This window comes from Nyctereutes procyonoides, unplaced genomic scaffold, assembly GCF_905146905.1.
Source record: "Nyctereutes procyonoides isolate TBG_1078 unplaced genomic scaffold, NYPRO_anot_genome, whole genome shotgun sequence".
NCBI lineage: Eukaryota > Metazoa > Chordata > Mammalia > Carnivora > Canidae > Nyctereutes > Nyctereutes procyonoides.
In genome coordinates, this window is record NW_026575035.1 from 11,790,243 (window position 1) to 11,807,185 (window position 16,943).

General features: G+C 36.7%; 1 protein-coding gene and 1 pseudogene across 1 annotated transcript in view; one reads left to right on the top strand and one right to left on the bottom strand.

Moving 5' to 3' along the window:
• Positions 1–16,943, bottom strand: part of PREX2 (phosphatidylinositol-3,4,5-trisphosphate dependent Rac exchange factor 2) — a 283,936-nt gene that overhangs the window by 154,359 nt on the left and 112,634 nt on the right. Inside the window, exons 10-13 of the mRNA XM_055318289.1 lie at positions 14,556–14,700; positions 10,256–10,356; positions 2,675–2,778; positions 1,926–1,975 (exon numbers count right to left, since the gene is read on the bottom strand). Of these exons, the coding sequence (XP_055174264.1) occupies positions 1,926–1,975; positions 2,675–2,778; positions 10,256–10,356; positions 14,556–14,700 (400 nt within the window). The remainder of the gene's footprint in view (positions 1–1,925; positions 1,976–2,674; positions 2,779–10,255; positions 10,357–14,555; positions 14,701–16,943) is intronic.
• On the top strand, positions 8,748–8,815 carry LOC129505424 (U4 spliceosomal RNA; annotated as a pseudogene).

Below are 16,943 nucleotides of genomic sequence, written 5' to 3' on the forward strand. Positions count from 1 at the left end.
CCAGAGCAGAAATCTATAATGCATTCATTCTGCAGGCCTGGATCAAAGAGAAAATGACAGTCTTTTCAAATGTCAAAAGATCTGAACTGCAAACAACTTGAAGTAATAAATAATTACTAGCTCTATTCACAGTTCTTTAGCCCCTGTCAGCAATTAACAATTAATACTGACATCATTTTATCTACTTTCATAAAAGGAAAAGTCCCCGAAAAATGGTTGAAATTTCTGAGATCTTAGTAATGAATACACCATGTTAGCTAGTAATCAATAGCAGATTCTTTTTTTCAAAAAAAATCTTTTTAAATCTATCTCCATGTTTCTGATACCTCATTGCCCATTTCATCTTGGTTTCCATAAACTTTAGTAAGAAGGGAAAGGGTAGTCAGGATATTATAAAACTTACATGTGGGTCAGTGAATTCTTCACTCAAATAATTTTTCTTTTTGTAAGCTGAGTTCACACATATTAAAAGCATGACTGTCATACATTCCATCTGTTTTATGGTTTTTTTCCCATAAATTTTTCCTCGACAGCTCATAAACAATTGTCATTACTAGTCAAAGAACAATTCCTTCTTATCAGCTCTTATGGAATGTAACCTTCTTGATAAGAAATCCCATATGGCTAAAATACACTTTCAGAGCACATTTTCTCACATACAAAATCTACATATACACAGGTAACATGAAAAATGTAACCATTATTTTTTTTCTGAGTTTAGCAGAAAAAACAAATTTAAGTACCCACTTGCTATTGAGTGAAGTAACCATCTTTTAGTGTTAGGTTATCCAAAATATTTGCAGGGTGGCTATGCTAGAAATCTAGTAGGGAATCAATAAATATGGGTTCATTTTCACTTCTTTTCACTTTAAGGAAGTCTATTTGTGACAAGGCATTTTTAGGAGTAATGGATAAGATTCTGTTTCTTCCTCAAGGATCTGCACTGTGTCCTCTATAAAACATTAGTGAGCATTACAATACACTTAAACCGTCACTTTTGGATAGTTTTTTCCTTAAGTCCTGAGTTTCCTTGGAATTGGAAACCAGAATGAAAAATAGAAACACAGCACATCAAACATTTGGATTCTATAGCCATGACTGAAAAGACTCTTTATTCATTTTGGAAATGAAGCATCCAGTTTTTTTTTTTTTTTGGTCCTGAATATTAAGTTTCAGTCAATAAGTTCTAGATGACATCTGGCCATTTGAAATGAGCGTAGCAACATACTACATTCTATCAGTGTATATTTCATAAAAAAACAATAATATTCCAGAATATCTCTTCTATTAGTAATCTTAACACAAAACTCAGTTTTCTGATGTCTTTCTGTAGAGATAAACTGAAAATTAATTATGATTCCACTTTAAAAAAGGCATATCTCTTCAAAAGGAAAATCATGTTAGAGAACAAAATTATAAAATTTTACTTATTAACTCCAATTAATTCTTAATTTTCAAGTACAAAATCTTTTCTTTGGAAAAAAAGACTGTTAGAAGAAAATACTGTGAAAATACATGCCAAAGATGTGATTATACAACTTGATGAAGAAAAATCAATATATAATAATCATAGTGGTATTTATAGGAAATAATATTTCCAAATCATCTCCTAGTCAACTATTATTAACTAAATATTAACTAAATGTGGATTATTTCATTCTGAAGTCTATAATTTAGTATGAATTAGCGGCAAATAATTTCAGAAATCAGAATAAAAAGCCATGGAAAAAACTGTATAATTAGAGCTTCACAAAATTTAGAAAAATTTTCAGATCAATTATTACTTAAAATAATCTTTAAAGTATAATTTTCACTTATGGAAGAAAAATAAAATAAGCCAAGAGTCTGCAGCTGAACAATGCTTACCTAATATGCAATATAAATATTTCCAAGTAAGTTGCCCAGAACTTAGAAATCAGACTCACCTAATCACTGGAGTAAACAGACTATGGAGACGGCAATATAATCTCACTCCCTATTATAAAATAAAGATATGTCAAAAATAAGGAAGATCACTCAAAGGACAGACTAATGAAATTTTGAGACTAATAAATCCACTGTCAACATTCTGGAATCACTATATAATCTCTACCATTTAAAAGTTATTCATCTGTTGTATTACATCAGAAAAAATAATATAACTTAAATAATTAAAAACAGGACTCAGTTGTGCTATGAATTTGTCATATACATATGACATATACATAGAAAAAGCGTTTTTAAAACTATTTTTCTTAAAATGTAAAACTTCAAAATACAAGCAGAAAATAAATCTATGCAGCAATACCTCACACTACATGTTCATCATATATCAATATAAATTTTGTCAAATATGCGAAGAAAACTGATGTTAATAAATTTTATATATTTATGTATTTTTTAAATTTATTCAAGTATAATGGCCACTTGTTGCTACATGTGACATAGTTTTCAGTGGATATAATCTGAGTGATGCAATTTCATTACTTCCATTTAGAACTACATAAGAGAATGAAAAAAAATGATCTAACCCTAGAATTCTTTAAATAGCAAAAAAGAAATTGAGAGACTTGCTTACAAATGCTATTTTCTACACCAGAAGAATTTTTTTAAGTCTCTCAGCAGCATTTTATCTCGGTGAAGTATAACAACATGAACTCTGCTCTTGATAAAAGATTCTGGGAGAGGTTGTTACCTTTGAAATCACATCCTGCATCTCATTTCTTGGATAAAAAGTTCCATCATCATAACGAAATCTATATAACATCTGTTCTGGCTTGAATTGGTGTTTATCAGTAACTAAGAACATAGAAACAATATATTAAAATATTGACAATCTAAAATGTGGCAAATAACAAATAAATTTATAAAATACATATTCCCAAATATTTAAACTTGTAGTTTACCAAAAACTTTTGTTTTCCTAACACAGTAATACTAATCCAGTATTTTGACAGTAAGATTCATGATAAGATTTTGTTATATATTTATAATTTCCATATAGTGATTTAAGAAATAGAGTAGCAATATTTAGTTAGCATAATATGAATATGTGTATAGTATATTATTTATATAAATATACAATATTTAGTTAGCATGAGTATGTGTATAGTGTATTATTTATATAAATATACAAAGTGGTGTTTTCTATTTCTTCACTGTGCCACAAAGTTGAGCAAAAACTGTCCTTCAAAAAGCAGATAATCTAATTAGTAAGTTATAATTCAATTCTCAGTCCTAGAGGTGAAATTTAGTATTTATCTATTTTATCCCACAGCAATCAGGCCAAGACCACACATATACCAATCTTGACTGTTTATTCTGTGTTTAGAACTCTGGTGTAGATTATATAATTTTAATATGTAACTTATTCCAAAATTTCAAGTTTTCTGAAACTGAGGAATGTTTTTCTTACATGTCACTTATTTTTTTTTCCTTAGTGGAAATGAGAATGGTCATCCTTCACTTTCATCCTTGAGGTAAGAGTTTCATATTCATAAAGACACCTATTTAACTTCCTCTCAAGTTTTCTTTTTTCCAGAAATATTTTATAGATAGTCTAACAAAAATCATTGTTTGTAAGAGGAAAAAAAATAAATTAAACCTCAAAGAGTTTATCTTTAAATGTTTTCTTTACAAGGAATGCAACATTTGCAGAGCAGATAATTTACCTCAAGGGGCTGTGTTTTCATGATTAGATAGAAGATAGAGAGATGATTATTTTTTGTTAAAAATGTTAAAGAGGGAGAAAAAGTTGGCAGAATTAATTTTCATGAACTACATTTGGTGAATCCAGAGAAAGCCAAAAGACTTATCAGACACACACACACAACACACACATACAAACGTAAGTGAAGTTTCAGCTATTTTACCCCAACCTACCCAAACCATGTGCATGGCTTGCAGCCATCAGATTGAAACAGGATTGCTGCCAAAGAAAGATAGACAACACAGCCTTTTGGCACCTTTTTTTCCCCATATCAAGCCAAAAAGAAAAAAGCATGTGTGAAAGAAAAAAAGAAAAATAATATCGAGAGAAATATTTTGCAATCGTATGGCATGTCTCAAGACTAGTTATTTATTTCTTCTCTGCAATCTACCTTTTTCATTTTTATCCTCTAAGAGTCACTGAAATACATTATTGTCTTGATATTTCAAAATTCAAGGAAATGTTGGGCCCAAATGTCTTTTGACATGATAAAACAAACAGTAGTTTAAAATTCCTAATCAAAATGGAGTGCTTACTACTGAAAGATGCTGATGTAGTGAAACGCCAGGACACCTGCACCCCAATGTTCATAGCAGCAATGTCCACACTAGCCAAACTGTGGAAGGAGCCTTGATGCCCTTCGACAGATGAATGGAAGACGATGTGGTATATATATACACAATGGAAAATTACTTAGCCATCAGCTAATACCCATCATTTGCTTCAGTGTGGAGGGAACTGGAGGGTATTATGCTGAGTGAAATAAGTCAATCAGAGAAGGATAATCAGCATATGGTTTCACTCATACGAAGAATATAAGAAATAGTGAAAGGGATTATAAGGGAAAGAAGGGGAACTGAGTGGGAAAAATTAGAGAGACAAACCATGAGAGATTCCTAATTCTGGGAAACAAACAAAGGGTTGCAGAAGGGGACATGGGTGGGGTATGGGGTAGCTGGGTAACAGGCACTGAGGGCACTTGATGGGATGAGCACTGGGTGTTATACTATATGTTGGCAAATTGAATTTAAATAAATAAATAAAATAGGGAAATTAAATTTAAAAAATGGAGTGCTTAGTTGTATAGCAAACTCCTGTGATTTTCATAATTAATCTTGGGTTCTTAGCTATTGCTCTGGAAAAACAGTGAATTGTTCTGCATTCAAATGCACTCCCTCCAACTTCTTGAACATGAAAAATAGGCTTATTAACTGTTGAGAATTAAGGTCATGTGAAAAAGGTTGCTTCACACCATCTTCTAAACAACTATGCAATATTGTGATATTACTAAGGATACAACTGGCTCTCTAGGCGGTGAGGGAGAAGGAGTGCCAATCTGTAGTATTCACCAATTTGTGTGGTATTAAATATTCCCACACTGGCCAATTTCAAGTTACTGAAATAAAGTCACTGAACACAGAGTTAGATGATCAGTGATATATTATTATTTAGTATTTCTATCATACAGAAAAAAATAGATATAAATACCACCAAGAACGTAAACAATAATAAAATATAGTAAAATAATTAGGAAGTAATGAGTTTTAATAATATATGAACTTTGTTTATAATACAATGTATGTGCTATCTGTTCATATAATTTTTAATAATAGCTGTGCTTTACAACCAGCTTGCAAATTTCTAAGAAATGTAATTACCACCTCTTTTAAGTTTGTATAGCACACTACTGGATATAATGAATGAGGTCTCTAAATTTTTGCATAAGTATTTCTAATGTAAATAGTAAACTCAAATAAGAAAATATATCCGCATATCACCGCGAAAGCATATGCTGCTTCAACCCAGCAATTCCTTGGTATATCAAGGCTTTGCTTTTTATAAAGTTCTCAACGATATTTGCAATGTGAATAGTGGCAATAATAGTCAAATCTTTTTGCTTTCACTCTTTAAAACAGATGGTTCATTCAACTTTATTTTAGGAACTCTATTTTCACTAAATGCAGCTGGAATTACATACCAATAAAACAACCATGTTTGGCTCATATCTCTACATTCTAATAAGATTATTAATGTGAAGTTGCATAATGTGTTCTCCTCCTAGTTTGGGGGAATCTGTACTAGTTAATTTTGGACACTTAAAAAAAGTGATTGCTTTTAGCAACAAAAATTCTATGTGCCAAATCAGACATTACAACTGATCAAATTCTGATAACAATAATAGTACAGGCCACTAAAATCAAACTGTGACAAACTGTTAATAATAGGGAGGATTCAGGGCTTTATTTCTCAGAAAAAGAATTAATTGGGTTATAAATATCATTGTTCAAAAAGACTTAAATTCTCCTACGTTAAATAATCAAAAGTCTTTACCTTTGAAAATTCAAAATAAATTTTAATCCAGAATTTAATCTCTTTCTTTACAAAATTATGTTGGAGAAAATGGTGTGAAGTTGGAGGATAAACTGATTAGGACTGAATTCTCCTATTCTGATATCCCTTACTAAAAAAATCTTATGTTGTTGATTTTTTCCTTTCTTTAGAGGGAGGCAATTAAAAATATTGTGAGAAACACTTTAACAAAATAAATAAGGGTGGTTCTCTCTCAATGGAATTCAGTGATTCCTTCAAGAGCTTTTAGCAATTATGAACTGAAGAACATGTGAGACTCTAAAAGAGTATTCATGAAGATATTTAAGATTCATGAAGATATTTATGAAGACATTATTCCAACTCGGGTTTGTACTAACTTACAATTGACATGAAAATGTTTGGCTAGCTACTCACAATTTCAGGCAAAGCAATAAGTTTTGCCATTGCAAAGTCAGTAAAATTCCATCCATAAGTTATGTCTTGAGTTTTCAGAACCCAATGCACTATGCAAATAAGTGACTTAGCCCTCACACAATTCCTAGGTCATCATGATGAAATATGAAAGCAAGAGTGGAAGGGTGGCTTGAAAATAACCTAATAGCCCCTTCAAAGGACCTCCTCTTCCCCCACATTCTGAAATTTCCATTTCTGGGTATAAAATTTCTGTAATGCCCTTTTGTTTATTACAAGGTATCTCATAGTCAAAAAAGAAAATATTATAACAAACTTAGTGTGTAGCTCTTTCTAAATACAGTAAGCATTGTACAAGTACAAAAATTGTATTTCTTAGATAATCTTTAAAACAAAGAGCAACATCAATTGCTGACAACTTTAGGATCTTTTTTTCTCTTGTTTCTAATTCATAATGGTATGAAGTCACTCAAAATAACAACAGAAGTTATGAAAACCTCCATTGAAAGAGAAATGTTAAAAGTTATTTTTATGATTATTACATGATGATATAATCATAAAATATTGATGAGTTTATATAATGATTACTCTGGCTTTAAAATAATTCCAGTGATTTTTTTTAATATTGACCTGGGAGCTATGTCTCGGTAGCAGAAATTGGGTCACTGTTGATCAAATCAGTTTAGCTTTTGTTTTTCCTGGACATGAATCTACCCTACATTTCTAAGTTTCTCTTGCAGTAAGGAGTGGCCATGAAACTAAGTTGCATCTAAAGACATGCACAAAAAAGTAAGGCACAATGGGGAGTGTATAGGCCCATTTAAAACCAACACACCAAAAACTACACTACTCCTTCAACATGACTTCTAAGAGCTCTACACTGAAAGTAGGTGAGCCTCTATCAGACACCAAAACCCTGTGTGAGGGAGAGCACCAAACCCCATCCTCCACCAGTGACTTTACCTGAGTGAAAAAATAGCTTCTAGAATGTAAATCAATGTAGTTAGGTGGTATATTTGTTATAGCAGCTAGCATTAACCAATTCCTTCTCAGAGTTCCCTGCCAAAAATAAATTCTCCCATCCTAGTAGATTTCTACCTTTCTGAAAGGAAATATGTCAACAGCTGGATTGCTTGATAAACAAGGTGAAAAGACAGGCTTACGACTACCAGACCATAAGAAATAAAGTCACTATTCATGTTTACATACGTAAAGTACCTCGTATAATATCCTACACATAGAATGAAGGAAAGAGTCAGGTAGGAAAAAAATAAAAAGTGTTCATAAACAGATTTTTTTCCTTCTTTGCTCTGTCTGGTAAGACATAGTCCCTGGAAGTACACAGTATAAATGAGACAAGAATCACCTGATTTCTGAAGGTCTATGATTGTATGCAAAACCTGTCTATGTTCCACCTACTTGAGCTTCAGTGGACTGCAGGACAAAACAAATATATCCCCTTCTTGACCTAAGTATATACTTGGACTTGGGCCTAGAACAAAGGAAAGAGAAGCAGCAAAGAGAAAAGCCATCTAGCTCAATATCATCTTTTCATTCTTACTTTTAAGTTTTCGGATAATGCTTTTTAGCATACTTGGTGCTACATGGTGTTTCTATGGTACTAAAGAATCAAGTACAAAATCATACACAATTTATCAGTATTATCTGTTTACTCACAATATAATTAGTCATTTATTTATCCACTGAGCAAATATTTATTGAGCACCTACACGTGATGGGCACTCCAGCCATTTACTATATATTAACAAACAAGGGTCCCGTTCTTATAGTATTTATATTTGATTCGGGGCCAGAGTAAGTATGGGAGTTAGAGAAGGAATAAACAAATAAAACAGCATGATAAGTTTATAAAGAAAATTTAAAAAATTAAAATTAAAAACACAGCTTGTTGCAATAATGGGATAAGATTCTAAAAGTCAGAGTGTCACTGAAGACAAGACGGTGACTTTTGTAATTTCATTCACTGCTATCTCTCTAGCACCTAGAAAGGTCCCTAGCATATATTAGGAATTAATAAATAACTGTTGAATGAGAACAGCAAGAGCAAAGATCCCAAATGGAGTGTTCAAGGAGGAGACAGTAAGCCACAGGGGCCACCATGTAATGAATTAGGTGCGACACTCTGTGCCTAGTCACAGAGGATGTCAGGGGCCCTATCACATGGGGCCTTTCAGGCCACAGAAAAGAGATCCAGACTTTGATAAGGAATTCTGGATTTTTCTTTGAGTTTAATGGGATATCAGCAGATGATGATAAGCAGAATACCTTGGTCTTACATTGTTTTAAAAGGTTTCCATGCTTTGTGCAGTGGCGGTATTGTAGCCAATGAGGTTTATCCGAGGCATTATTATTGCTAATTACAAGGTCTCCAGCTGTTATCTGTAGGGTGTATCATAGGGATGGAGGACCAAAGTGGAAGCAAGGAAGGAGAGGATGGTTACTGAGAAGAAGGTGGGGATCCTGGAAGTGAAAGGAGCTGTCTAATTAGGGACCTATTTTGGTGGTAGAATTTACAGAGCACCAGTACGGTGGGGAAAAACTGGGAAGATACAGTTCATTTTCGTCCCACTCTAATTAAAAAAAAAAAAAAAAAAGGAACACTGAAATACCTTAGCCAAATATCCATGTTTATTCATAATCCCCCCTCTTTCTCCTCTCCCACATTTTACATAAGAAATTCTTCAAGTTTTACTTGTCAGTCTCATTATCACTGCGTTCTTCTTTCTATGTTACTGATGTTCTCAGGAATCTGGTGCTCTCTTGAAATGATTGCCAAATTTGTCTCTGGATCTCCCTCTATTCTGAACTTAACATACATATTTTCAACTTCGTGCTGAGTGCTCCCCTGTGGATGTCTCATACCCAGCCTACCACAAATTCTTTATCCTCTCCCCATCCTGCTCCTCCTCCTGAATAATCATCCCTGTCAACCAGCTAGAAACCTCAGAATAATCTGATCTTACACTTCACTCCTCATCTCCCAGACAATAGTTGCCAAATATGCTGTTCCAGCTTCATCAAAACCTCCCAGATGGGCCACTGTCATCATGCCATAGAACACAGCCCTCATCCTCCCATTGCAGGGAAAGGTGGGGACCTCCCAATGGATGGGGCCCCCTGTAGTGTCTCCAATGTCTCCACTTGTTCCACATTGCTGCATGTGAGGGCTCTAGAGCCAAGTTCTGGCCACTTTTCTGCTTAAAAGTGTCCATCATCTCCTCACTCCCTTCAGAATAAGCCCTACATATTACAGCCAGAGTGTTAAGATCTTGTGGAATCAGATGTGCTTACCTTTCATACCACACCTCTCCTCCCCAGTATGTTCATCCGTGACCTATACTGTCTCACCATGAGAGATCCTATGCTAGTTCCTGAAGAGACCACCGTGAGCTTTCCCAGTTCCATGCCTGAGTATCTATACTATTCCTCAGGGCGAGACGTTCTCTGTCCTTCTGTCCCACTTAGAGTCCTACTCATTCTACAATGCCTAACATTAATACACTTTCCCTCATAAAACAGTCCCAGATACTCTAATTAGAACTTACCACAGTCCCACATTTACCTGCATTTCTAATTTTTACCTGTTTTGTGGCCATTCGTATTAAAGTTAGCAAATATATCACCATAAACCCAACTCCCTAAAATTCCCAGAACTACAGTTCTGTATATGTTAGGCACTAGAAATGTTGTTAAAAATACATAAGCATTCTATAATGTGGACATTTACTATAAGCTAAATTGATTAAGGAATTAAGATGCCTCCAGCTGATGGATAAATAGTTTAGTAACTAATAAAATAATTACCATGGTGGATGATTCCATTTTCTAACAATGCTTGTCCTAAGTGAACACCTTCCTCAGGCCTGTGAATCTCTCCAATTTCCAACAGCCATGACACAAATTCACTGCAATAGAAATACAGTAAAATGGTTAAATAGTCTTTTTTGTCCTCCCTCAGGAAGTCTATTTCTACCATGCTTTCATCAAGCAGCTTTGGAAGGAATCTCAAATATAAAGAAATATTTGCAGTGCATTTCACCATGCATTTTTTCCACACATGTGAAGCCCAAAATTATTTAAATTTTACTCTATTCTAAAAAAAAAAAATATGCTATTCTGGAAAACCCATGTCCCTTTTCTAAACCACACATAATAACTATTCAACTCACTGAGACCTCTAATAAACACAAAGGGAAAATTTCAGAGTAGTTTTAACTATAAAGAAAATAAAAACAGATCCTAAAGAGGGCTAACAGGCAAAATAAATAGAACAATAACGACTTAATATAAGAGATAGACAGTCTGAAATGTGGCTTTCCAGGCACGGAAAACCAGTGTGTTTGAAAGTCCAAGAAGGCAAACCAAAAATATTGCATACCCTATATGGTAGGTGGAATTCCAAACATGTCCTCCTACTCCCTCCTCCCATCAAGAATCCCATCCCTTGGTTTTGTAATCAAATCCTAATGTAGGTAGTGCTATGAATGGATTTTGTATACGTAAATAAAATCCCAAATCAGTTGATCTTAAAACATGTAAATTATTCAAGAGCGCTTGACCCAGTCAGTTGAGCACTTTTAAGGAAAGAGCTTTCTCAGGTGGGTGGCATAAAAGTAAGTAAGAAAAATTAAAAGCACAAGAAAGATTCAGTGAGCCACTGTTGCCTTTGAAAATAGAGGGGCCATGTAGCGAGGAATGCTGGCAGCTTCTGAGAGTGGTCCTTGCCAACAGCCAGCACACAAATAGGACTTACTCTTACAATCACTGAGGACTAAATTCTGAACCTGAATGTGCTTGCAGGTGATTTATTTCTCAGAGCCTTAAGATAAGGGCCCGACCTCAGAGCAGCCCACATCTTGCTTTTGGCCTTTGAGACCCTAAGCAGGCAGCCCAGTATCATTCACCTTGATTTCCTTCTCACCTATAGAATTATGAGCTAATGACTGGGTGTTGTTTAAAGCCCTAGGTATGTGGTCATTTATTTTGCACCAATATAAAATTAATACACACCAAAAGTTTTATTATATTGTTTTCAAATTTTAAAGTCATTTATGGGGGGCACCTGGGTGGTTCAGTTGGTTAAGTTGGTTTCAGCTCAAGTCATGATCTCAGGGTCCTGGGATGGAGCCCTGCATGGGCCTTCTGCTCATTGGGGAGTCTGCTTCTCCCTCTACCTCTGTCCCTCCTCCTACTTGTGCACTTACTCTCTCTCTCCTCTCAAATAAATAAATAAAATATTTAAAAATAAACAAGCAAATAAATAAATAAAGTTATTTAGTAAATCCATTCTTTATTAAACTGTCATTCAAAAGGAATACTCTGGCATAAAACAGTTCCATCAGAACTGTCTACCACATATATCTGCTGTGGCTGTGAAAGGCTAGGAAGGATGACAGCTCATATCTTTTACCATTTCGGGGTGGGGAGAGGAGCCCCAGACATCACATATAAATAGGATGATGTTTTGTAACCCAGGAGAGCACCAGCTCAGTAGTGATGGTTTATATGGCCATGTGGTATCATTAAGAAAACACTAAACACAGAAACGTTTTACAATAAAATACTTTATAATGCTTATGTTATAAAAATCTAACATTTGAACTTTTACATAAAGTAATGGATACTGTTTAGAGTGGTTTCAATTTTGCACAGAGGTCAGAGAAGCCAAGCTATAGAAAGTGTCAGGAGATTACTTCTCCATTTATTACAAAACTGAAAGCAACACATATGACTAAAGTCAAATAACCGAGGGTTGCAGAATTCTAAAAGTGGGTATCGAGTCTAACAAGTACATTTTCAGGCAGAAGAAGTTATTAAAATGCTTTCAATTCTTCTATTAAATAGAGATCATCCAAAAGAAAGAAAATCTGAAAAGAAGTAAAAATTCAGGTTTCTTCCTTGATAGCACAAAAGTAATGAGTATCAACTCCGGGGGCACCTGGGTGGCTCAGTCGGTAAGTGCCTGCCTTTGGCTCAGGTCATGATCTCAGGGTCCTGGGATCAAGCCCCCCGTTGGGCTCTGCACTCAGCACAGAGAATCTGCTTGTCCTTCTCCCTCTGCTCCTCCTCCACTATCTCTCTCTCTCTCTCAAATAAATAAATTAAAAAAAAAAGTATATCAATTCCACAGTGCTGTCACAGGATTAGATGAGCTAATAAATGCCAGGAACTCAGCACAGTGCCTGGCACATTTTGAGCACTTATTAATATCAGTGGCTGACAAATGGGTTGAGCTGGTTGGTATGTAGCTCAAGCATCATTCTCCGTTCTGAAATCTGAATACATCAAATTAAAATGAGAGAAAGAGCACATTCTAAGTGTTGCTATAAATTAGGAGCATAGAGGAAGAAAAGAGACTGGTTACTAAAGGAAGTTAATGGGCGGCTTTATTGTGGGACCTACTGAAATCACAAGAAGATCCCATTAACACTCCGTGAAAGGATCGTGATCCTGTCAAAAGAAATCTCAAACTTGGGCTGTAACACAGAGCTAGTGTGTTGTTATGGAAAAAGCCACAGTGAACACAGCTAAGATTTACTGAGTCTTTCCTGTGTATCAGCACTATGGATGGTGAATGCTCACATACCATCGTAACTAACTAGCACTATGGCCATGTGAGATCATAGGGTAAAGAGTTAATAAAATCCCTGCTCTTTTAATTAAGAAAACGTGACCCTGAGTCAACTTTGTAGCTCTGTTTCCTTAGAACCTGATGCAGGCAGGGTGTTAACCGTGTTACCAGGAAGCATTGCTTACGGTTAAAATGAGTTCTGATGGCTAAATGGAATACTAATAAATACCTGGTGAGAAGCTATAGCCTGAAGTGACTCTTAGAAGCAGGCATGTCCCTATGAGAATCCCAGAAGTTATGCCCTTGGGGTTGTTATAAAAAATAGTGCCTTCTTTGCAACATTGGGTTTCTAAGCCAAGGTGGGCTTACATCTGCTCTTTCTCTTGCACAAGAGCCATCACCAGGGCTTGATAGTGACACCAGCTTGCTGGCAGCTGTGTGGTCTGGTGTAAGGACCATGCCCACTAATGAAGAGACCCCATACTGCCCTGCAGGCCAGGGTTTCCTGGCTCATATTCTTCTAACAGGGTTGGGAGCTGGTGTGGCCTGTGGTTCTTTTGTTGTGTCTGCATAACGAATCAAGAAGACATTCTGGGAGGTATTACAAGTAAGCACTATAATCATCTTCATTTTTTTAGAGAGGAAGAAGAAAGTTAAACTTCCCAAATCTCTTAACTAGCCAGAGGTAGGAGACAGTCTGTTTATGATGTGTGTTCCAAGTCCAGACTTGGAATTAGCACTCCAGACTACTTTTATAGAGTTGACATTGGCATTTAATAGCTATATGAAGGTGGGCATGGTAAACTCCCTGATCACTGGTTTCTGAATCTTTAAAAAATGCAAAGCTTTTAGCTTCTAAGTATATGCATCTGAGGATTAGAAATAACACATAGGGGCAGCCAGCACAGGGCCTGGCTTGAGCAGTAGTACCCTTTGGTCCCACAGGCTTCACTCAGCAGGGACCCCCATGTCTAGTTGTCCTCAGAACCCAAAGGACACACAGTAAACCTATGCTAAAGCCCAGGCAACTTCCCTGCCTGTTGCTCTGTGCTGGGTCCCTTGCATGACCCTCTTTTTCAGACTCGTCGACACTCCTTCATGCTGAGCCCAGCTGCCAAAGTGCTGAATTAATCGCAAGTTTAGACTGTGTGTTCTCCGTTCCCGAGTCTTCTCAAACTCTAGGCCTGTACTCACATCCCTGCTAGACTCTGAGCCTGCCTGCCTGCCAGCCCTGAATCTGCTTCGCCCTTAGAACATGGTACATCTGAAATTGTTGAAGTCATGTGTGGATGGATAGATTCTTAAGTTTTCTATGATTTCTGGCTCTGAGTCCATTCCTTCATCCCACTATGGGCCAGGAAATGTTCACAGTTAAAGAAATATTCAAAAATGCCCAAAGGAATATTTTTTAAAGAAAAATCATTAAAGTAAACAAAAAAAGAAAGAAAGAAAAGAAAAATCATTAAAGAAAGGTCAACACAGGACATGGTGAAAATATGAAAGAAATACATGTACCCAGACTCCCGACCTTACCTTCCAAGGAAGCATTTAGGGAACGTGGTCAATTTTCTTTTTCTGTCTTTGATCAGATTTCCCTGTTTGCACATCATCTTATAAAGTTTCTCACCCTGTTCGGAGATCATTACCCAGGTGTCTTGCTCCATTCCTAATTTTAAACCTATCCAAAATGAAACAAAGGACAGGTAACTGAAAAAGTTTCCCCGCTCACTCATGTCTGCATTAAACAAACATCTATGGCACGTCTCCCATGTGCAGGGATCTGCAGATACAGAGCTCTGTACCATAGGGCTCTGATCGCCAAGAAGCTCACAAGATACCAGGGAGATGGTCAAGACACGATCCCCAGGGCTGTCTAGTGCCTTTGTGCAAACTGTGCCCAAAGGTACAAGGTTTGGCCAGTGGAGGAAGAACAGCTGCACCGCGGCTCCAGGCACCCATTCTGCAGAATTTGATCAGCACAACTGGAGAGGTGGCCCTCAAAACAGCCTTACAGGAGATAGTGTGACACAATAAAGGCATATTCAGGCAATCTTTTTTTTTTTTTTAAGATGGTATTTATTTATTCATGAGAGACACAGAAAGAGGAAGAGACAGAGGCAAAGGGAGAAGCAGGCTCCCTGTGGGGATCCTGATGCAGGACTCAATCCTAGGACCCTGCGGTCACACCCTGAGTCAAACGCGGAACCTCAACCAACCCTGAGCCACTGAGGCATCCCATATTCAGAGGATCTTACCTCCGAGAAACATTAAGAAAGGTTTCACAGAAGACCAATGTTTAAATGCAGAGGAATGAAGAGACTTTTCAGAGAGAGAGGACGTGTTCACCAGAGCTACCTGAGGTTCTGAAGCAGCACAGGGCACTGAGCTCCAGGCTGGAGGGGAGAGGACAGGGGGCATGCTGCTGGGTTAGGCAGGGGCCTTGCGCAACTGCAGATTCCATGTTCTTCATCCCTGAGGTATCAGGGAAACATGCAAGAGTTTCTACCAGAGGGATGGGAAAAGCAGGGCAGGACAGGAAAAAAAGTTTTGTTGCTTTGGAAACAAAGCTCAGATGACAGTGTAGGAATAAACTGAAGGTGGAGGGTTTAAAAAGAGAGCCATCATTAGGAGGAGACCTCAAAAAGTTAGGTAACGTCAAGCCCCTGCAGACAACAGTAGGGGCCCCAGGGCCAAGAGAATGAAGCTGAGAAATCTCCAGGAAGTGGTATTGATAGGATACAGCAAAAGGTTAAATGTAGGCATCATGGAGAAAAGAGAGATCAGGATGCCTGCCAAGCTTTTAAGGAAAGCCAAACTGGGGAGTAGGGGGAAGAGGCATATTTGGGAAAGGGTTTCAGGTAAGGAGGAGGCCAGGACTGTGCAGGTTGACTCTGGATGTTCAGGTGGAGGCTAAGAGTCAGCGGAACAAATGCATACAAAGCTCAAGAGAGAGGACAAGGCAGGACATAAAGATGGAGAAAGTGGCAATGCAGACCCGGACATGAATCTGGTGGGAATAGGTAACCCAGGCAAGGATCTTTCTTAGAGGGGACCAGTGTCAAAGCTGAAAGCCTTTGTGGCTGAAAGCCACAATCAGCCAATGGACTGATGAACTGTTGCAGAAGAAATACTTGGAATTATTTTTAGTCTTCTAGCTACAAAATTTCTTACTAAAATTTTTATTTACAATGGAAGAGCAATTACCATGTCAGTAATATAGAACAATCCATTAACAGAACCTGTTAACATAAATTTCTAGAATGTGCTTTCTTTCTCCCTCCCTTCCTCCTTCCTTTCTCTCCTTCCTCCCTTCCTTTTCACTTTAGGTTTATCTATATGCATACCCATTCTGAAAAACCAAATAAATAAAGGTTCAACTTGATGAAACATTTATTTTACCTTTTAAATGATTTTCTACACTATTTGAATTGGTTGCTAGATTCAACAAAACTTAAAGAGTCAGCTATGTGTGCATAATCTTTGTTTTAAGATTTTCGAACTGGCCCTCCATCCAAGATCAACCAAAGGAGTTAAGTATTTGAAAATGCTTTGGAAATTCTCAAACAAGTGTGCACTATGAATATTTTAATAGAAGTAGGAGCTTTGTATGTTCTTCAAGGGAAAATTTTTGAACATGGAAGAAAGAGTCCTTTGTGTTCTGAAATTTCATCAGCAATGAGATATTTTACTCCTAAATCCCTGGGGAAAAGGAATAAATACTATTTTGTTTCTTTTCAATTATATGGTAAAGAAATTAGTAGTAACACAAGCATTTCTATTTCCTAGATGCGTTTCAGAAATGTGCTTAATTGCAGATAAACCTCACACAACTGGGCAGCCTGGGTGGCTCAGCGGTTTAGCACCACCTTCAGCCCAAGGTGTGATCCTGGAGACCCAGGATTGAGTCCCACATCAGGCTCC